This window comes from Bombina bombina, chromosome 2 (assembly GCF_027579735.1).
Source record: "Bombina bombina isolate aBomBom1 chromosome 2, aBomBom1.pri, whole genome shotgun sequence".
Classification (NCBI taxonomy): domain Eukaryota; kingdom Metazoa; phylum Chordata; class Amphibia; order Anura; family Bombinatoridae; genus Bombina; species Bombina bombina.
Genome location: NC_069500.1, coordinates 809,831,896 through 809,838,185, shown reverse-complemented (window position 1 = coordinate 809,838,185; position 6,290 = coordinate 809,831,896). Strand labels below are relative to the sequence as shown.

Here is a 6,290-nt window from a genome sequence, read left to right as displayed (position 1 = left end):
ATCTTCCTCCCTGCAGAAATCTTCATCCCCTTTCTGCTAGAGAGTAAATAGTACACACCGGTACCATTAAAAATAAATTCTTGCGGGGGAATTCAATCATCATAACGATTTCCCGACCCGTTACTTTCAACACGGTTGCTATTGCACTGATGTTTGTCCTTTGCCGTGTCCTGTACTGAGGTTGTTTGTCCCTTTCCTGACACCCTACGAATCCCGGAAGAGCTGTTAGCCGATGTGATCTTTAAACTCAATACTGTGTGAGAGAGGCCGTTGTTACAGCGATCGGACACATGGACTCGTGGGTTAGGTTTAGCAGTCAGAGTCAGGCTAAGGAGCGGGTTTTCAGAGCAGCACAATATGCCTGCACGTTACTTGGATATACCTTGCAGAAGAATGGAGCCAGCAATGAGCTTGTGGCCAGCATTAAACAGCTAGAGGCTCACCTGAGTCTGGGGAGAAAGTTGTTCCGGTTGGGGAATTCAACGGACGCCATAGAATCAGCTAAGCGTGCCATTCACTTGTCGGATGTGGTGCTGCGCTTTTGTATCACAGTCAGTCACCTCAACAGAGCCATGTACTTCGCCTGCGACAATATCCTGTGGGCAGGGAAAACCGTCCTTTCCCGCGATATGGACCAGGACAAATGGAGTCAGCGTTCATTCAGGTATTACCTTTTCTCCCTCATCATGAATCTAAGCAGAGACCTTTATGAGATTAAAGGGACTGTAAACATTCGTACTTATTAACCACTATTTACATTTTTTTTTTTTTTTTTTTTTTTTTTTATTGAGGTATATTCAAACGTTACAAAGTACCATTCACATTCGGTAAATAACAGAAATAATCTAATGCATGTGTTCAGACCATTACATAAAGAGCTATGTCCACTCTATACACCTGTAATGTACACAAAACCTATAATGACTCATTGTCAATGGAGCGCAATATATAGTGAAACACTTACATTAACAAAATAATACAACCTCAAATATTTTTCCTAATCATACCTAATTCAAGTATCATTTTTGTCAAGAATTCTAAGAAGCACGCTCTTTCTGTTCAAGATTCCAAAATATCTTACTATAGTAGATGAGCATGAGATCCCCTATTTGTTCAGTATGATAGGGGGAAGGGAAATATTCTGAAAATAACAGATGAAGCATATGTCCAATGCTATATAAGTCTAATAGGTGCTATAAAGATATATAATACTATAAGTTTAGCCAGGTGAAATTGCATAATACCCATTAGATAAGGGGCAAAAACTAGAGTAAATTAACAGATAATAATACAGGTGCAGATATTATGCCCATGAGTAGTGTGTTATCTGCCCAGAAAACAGTCTTCTATGCACCCATCAAAAATCTCATATCGCTTAAACTACTTGTAAGAAACACAAGCTTAGTAGCATTTAGACAATTATTAGGATTTCGGGGGGAAAAAAACGATGGAATCTATGTTCCTGTGCTTATCCAGTAAGCAAATATAGCTATAGCTATGGGGGGGGGCGGATCTAATTTTAGAGAGTAACCTTTAAAAAAGAATATCTTTTTTATCAGGAGGCTGATCCACACACAAAAATAAAAATATACATGTCAAGATCTACACCGTAAAAAATATGCATACACATGGGCCAGTAGTGAACAGACCTCAGTGAGACTTTCTCTACATCTAGGTGATTAGAATGTTTCAGCAGAAGTGAGACCAAGACATTTTACAGAGGGAATTTCTGGTTCTAATATGCCAGGAGCAGGTATGTTATTACACATTTAATAAAGCATAATACAAGACAATAGGGCTATAACATATCATAGTCTAAACATATAATGCCATCCTAATAGCACAAGGTTTGGGATTTGAAGGTATCAGGAGTTGATCTGTAGACAGCAAATCTGAAGATTGAGCTTAAACCTATGCTAGGTATGCAAATGAAAAGATACATTAATCTCAGTGCTTATCTACTATTATTTTCCTTCTCTTCATTGTTATAAAAAAAACAAGCACCAACAGTGCAAGTGTTATAAGGAGTCTGCTGCCTCGGCCGCCGGCAGCTTAATATGTAACAGTATATAGTCACCCTTACTATAACATTATTATGTAGGTAGGTTAAGCGCTGGGTTTTTATCTAATAGCATAAAGAAGAAAGTAGCTTGTGTAGATGTTCTATACCTTAAATACAGAGTATAGTATAATATAAAATATTATCATGCTGTCTTCAGGTCTATATTAAAAAAATTCTAGCTTTAAGTATTACAAGTGAAGTCATACATCTCAGAACAGTATCTATAGCCAAGAGAAAAACTAAGCAAACTATTTTGTTAAGACTAACTAAAGGTCTAGTCCCTAAATATAAATCGTTTGTCCTGGCTAGCTAATAAAACATGAGACTGGTAACTACCATACATAGCAGTATAAATATGCATGAAATAGAAATACATATAAATGGGTATTCAGAGGTGCATATCTCTTACTGAAGGGATAATATATATATGCTAAATAAACGTTATGCAAATCCCTTGTACCTAAATAAATAGCATATTTTAAGGAACAAGCAAAATAATGTGTACAACTCTAGTTAAAAGAGGACTAGTTGTGTGCTACTCACGTAAATCAGTATGTCAACCTTACCTAGACCCTAATGTGGATATATATCTAAACTAATCAGCCTGTGAGCATATTTAACAAAATAAATATTTTAACAGTAAGCTGAAAACATAGGCCAACGTATATACATAGTAAACAGCAAAAGAAGTTGAACCATAAGAACTGTCCCAACGTCTCTAGGTCACTTCACCCCTTACCAATCCGGGTATGAAATCTTTCAATTTTTATATAAGGCCCAGCTCCCAAGTGGGGGCAAACTAAGATAGATAAGAGTCTCTGAGCGATTATCGCCATAATCCCAAGTTTACTGCTTTCAGACAATAATGTTGAGATCACGTTTTGAACATGAAGTTAAAGAACTACTTTTTGCAAATAAACAATTTTTGTATAAGATCAAGAGGTCTCACATTCAATTGCGTCCCGTTTATCAGTGGACTGTGAAACTAAGTCCGCCATGCAAGAAGACAGCCTATTCCCCACTTGTTGAAATTATATGCAGAAGAGCTACTAGGTATGCAGGTGACAAACTAAGTGCATACCTACTGATTGCAAAGGCCTGGAATGTTCAAGTCCATATAGAGTAGCATAACAGATGCGTTGTAGAGTGTGGGATAAAGCTACTGCATTTGAAGTGAGCATCAAACTGGTATTCAGTGTCGCAATCAGTTCCATATGTGGAGAGGGCAATCTCTCCCGATATATAGAGGCTCCCCATATCTGTCCAGTATGTTTGGCCTTCTGTACAACCCATTCAGCTTGCCTCTTCCCCCTCAGGCCCTTCTCTATAAGTGCCAATGCCTCCTGCTGTTGAGCCTGGAAGTCCCTCTTTTCTCTCGTGATAAGGTTGGCTTGGTATGCCGGGTGAGCGTAAACTGGTAGTGTGAGGGAGCGGTCGGCGTGACCTGTTCGTTCCACTGCAGCGACCTGTATTCTCTCAGGGTCTTCCCACATCGCACTACCTGTCTGTTGGGGGCTGTTTGCACGATCTGAGTCATGTGATATCGGGTCCGGTAAAGGCACACTTCGCACCGAGGCCGTGGCTCTTTCATCCGCCTCTCCAGCTCTGTCTGTAACATCAAGGGGAGGTGAGCCGGTCACTACCAGAGTCTGGTGAAGCAGTTTCAGCAATGTAGTCAAATGGAGATGTAGGGCATCGTGCATTCTAACCTCCCATGCATCGACTCTGGCCACATACTCCATATAGGCTGGCATATTTCAGGGGTTATATGGGCTATGTAGTTACCCTGAGTAGATCTTCACACGAACAACAGCCACGTGGCCTAGCTTCAGAACCTGGGTAGGCTAATTAAATTGGAAATCAACTGTTAAACCATGATATCTTGGTTAGTAAAGCTTCTTGAAAGTGCAGTAGGGTAAAGAATATAGCTGTCCCTCCTAAAATTAACAGAATAATTCAAATAATTCAGAGTGGATCCAGGAGCTCTTCAAAAACACGACCTGCTGCTTTGGCTGTAAGCTCCGCCCCCCCACTATTTACATTTTTAACTATAACTTGAATAGAAACATTATAGTGTGCAGAGTGTAAGCGCTACGGAAGCGAATAAAACACAATTTTTCTCTTTGCCGTTTTTTTCCTTCTCTGTCCGCCCATGCAGCCTGAGTAAAATCTATCAAAGTTAGTGCTGCAGGGCAGTTCCGTCACACTACACACTTTCTCCTCCCATCTCTATACCTGGAGCGCGCATTCTGTGTTACTCTGCGCATGCGCAATTCCGCCAGTCTACTTCACAATGTAAGCAGTGGATCGCGATGCAAAGCGCATTGCAATTGACTGCTTATGTTACATTCCTGTCCCTCATCGATTGCGAAGAGAATCATTTACCGACCCTAAACTATAACGAGCAATTTAAACAAACTTTTTTTTTTTTTTAAGTTCAATCATGTAATGCACAATAAATAATGCACAATATCAGTAAATAACTATATATCCCATGGACAAATCTATTGAAAATTGATGCATTATAAATTATGATCTATGTGTATATATTTTTTTAAAATTATGGCAAATATGTTTAACGGTGCAATATATTTCATCATATTATGAACGCTACAAAGCCAGGTCAAAAAATGTGCAGAGACTGCAAAAAGGGTAAAATTATTTCCTAATATTTTTCCAGTTTGACTGACCAATCCCCTCACTTCTAAAACAACTAAGGACCGAAACAATGCAAAGACTAAAATATATTTAAATGGTTATGATACAATCTTTAGATCATATTTTAAATTACATTTCAAAGAAGGAAGCTATAGATATTATAATCTCTTCTGCTCCAAACATCTATTATGTTGTATCTGTCATTAACGCAGGCACCTCGGTTGCTTAAAGGGGCTTCAATAACATTAGAGGAAAGTTAAAGTCACAATTGTTTCTTTGCTGCATCCAAAGGGGCATTAAAAATTTTGTACTGTTGCTCGTTCGTCTGTAGGAGTGACTCACCGCTCTATCAGACACACAGAATCGCAATGCACGACAAAGCATTGCGATTCTGTATAAGGAAGAAGTCGGGATTGCGCATGCGCACGTCAAGAGGGAACGCGCGCTGTGAAGAAAGGAGAAGACGGATGTTCGAACGGCTGTTGGATGCAGGGGCTATGACGATCAATATAAAAAAAAAAGGTTTTTTAGATAGGCGGCCAGAAAAGGGTAGTTTGGCAATAAATATTATAACTTTTTTTAACGCTTCCACTGCGCTTTTTCTCTGCATAACAATAATAAATGTAATATTATATTATAATTAAGTAATCAAAGTTTTTATTTAACCAATGTTTACAGTCCCTTTAAGCTTCTAATGGAGGTGGAAACCAGTGGCAAACACTCCAGGCTAAATGCTGAGAATGAAGCAGTCCTTCCAGGTGATGATCCCCCATACCATGCTCTACAGACCCAGCTTTACCTGATTTTAAACATCTTGAGGAATAATCCCCCAGTCCTCCTTGATGTCCTGAAGAACACCTGTGACATCTTTATCCCACTTGACAAGCTGGGCCTATACAAGACCAACCCATGCTTCATTGGTCTTTGTGGTCTGACCTCTTCTATACTGTCCATCTTGACCATTGTTTATCCTTGGCTTAAACTGAAGCCTTGAGCATCCAGTGTTCCTTATAGGAACAGCAAGTGTAAGGGGAAACCCCCCCTGGTGAATAATTGCATTGCAAACCAGAATGTGGTAGATTAAATGAGAGAATCCCAGCTAAACATAGCACGTATAATTAGTAAATTCATTATTTCAGCACGGGGAATGGGAAAACCTACGTATTTTCTCATCTTGCATTAGATGTGTAATGTTGCCTCTGAAGATGGATGAGGATAATGCATTGTGTTGTGTGCTTTAAGGTTCTGCACAGGGGCTTGCGGGAGGGACCTTGCACTTAAGGGTACAACAGAGAGGCTCGCAGTAGGGTGTCTTATGCAGGGGTCTGTGCACCAAGATTCATTCTCCATGAATAAATTACATATTTCTGTGCCACAATATTAGTCAAGTTAGGTTCGGCCTGCAGCATAGCAAGTTAGATCGTTAAGTTTTCCATGTCAGTCTGCAGGTATCCATAAGACACTAGGAGCTCCCTGTTCTAGTTAATTATTGTTTTACTAATTAGCAACATCTGGAAAAGCTTAAAATCTAACCAGTTAAATTTAAAAAAAATGATGATTTAAATAAATT

The 6,290-nt window shown here is 39.3% G+C and overlaps 1 protein-coding gene across 1 annotated transcript; it reads left to right on the top strand.

Moving 5' to 3' along the window:
• Positions 1-240: 240 nt before the first annotated feature.
• LOC128648031 (peroxisomal membrane protein 11B-like) lies at positions 241-5,805 on the top strand. Its single transcript, XM_053700718.1, has 2 exons — positions 241-725; positions 5,409-5,805. Exons 1-2 carry the CDS (start codon positions 291-293, stop codon positions 5,712-5,714), a joined length of 741 nt encoding a protein of 246 aa, XP_053556693.1. The 5' UTR covers positions 241-290; the 3' UTR covers positions 5,715-5,805.
• Positions 5,806-6,290: the final 485 nt, after the last annotated feature.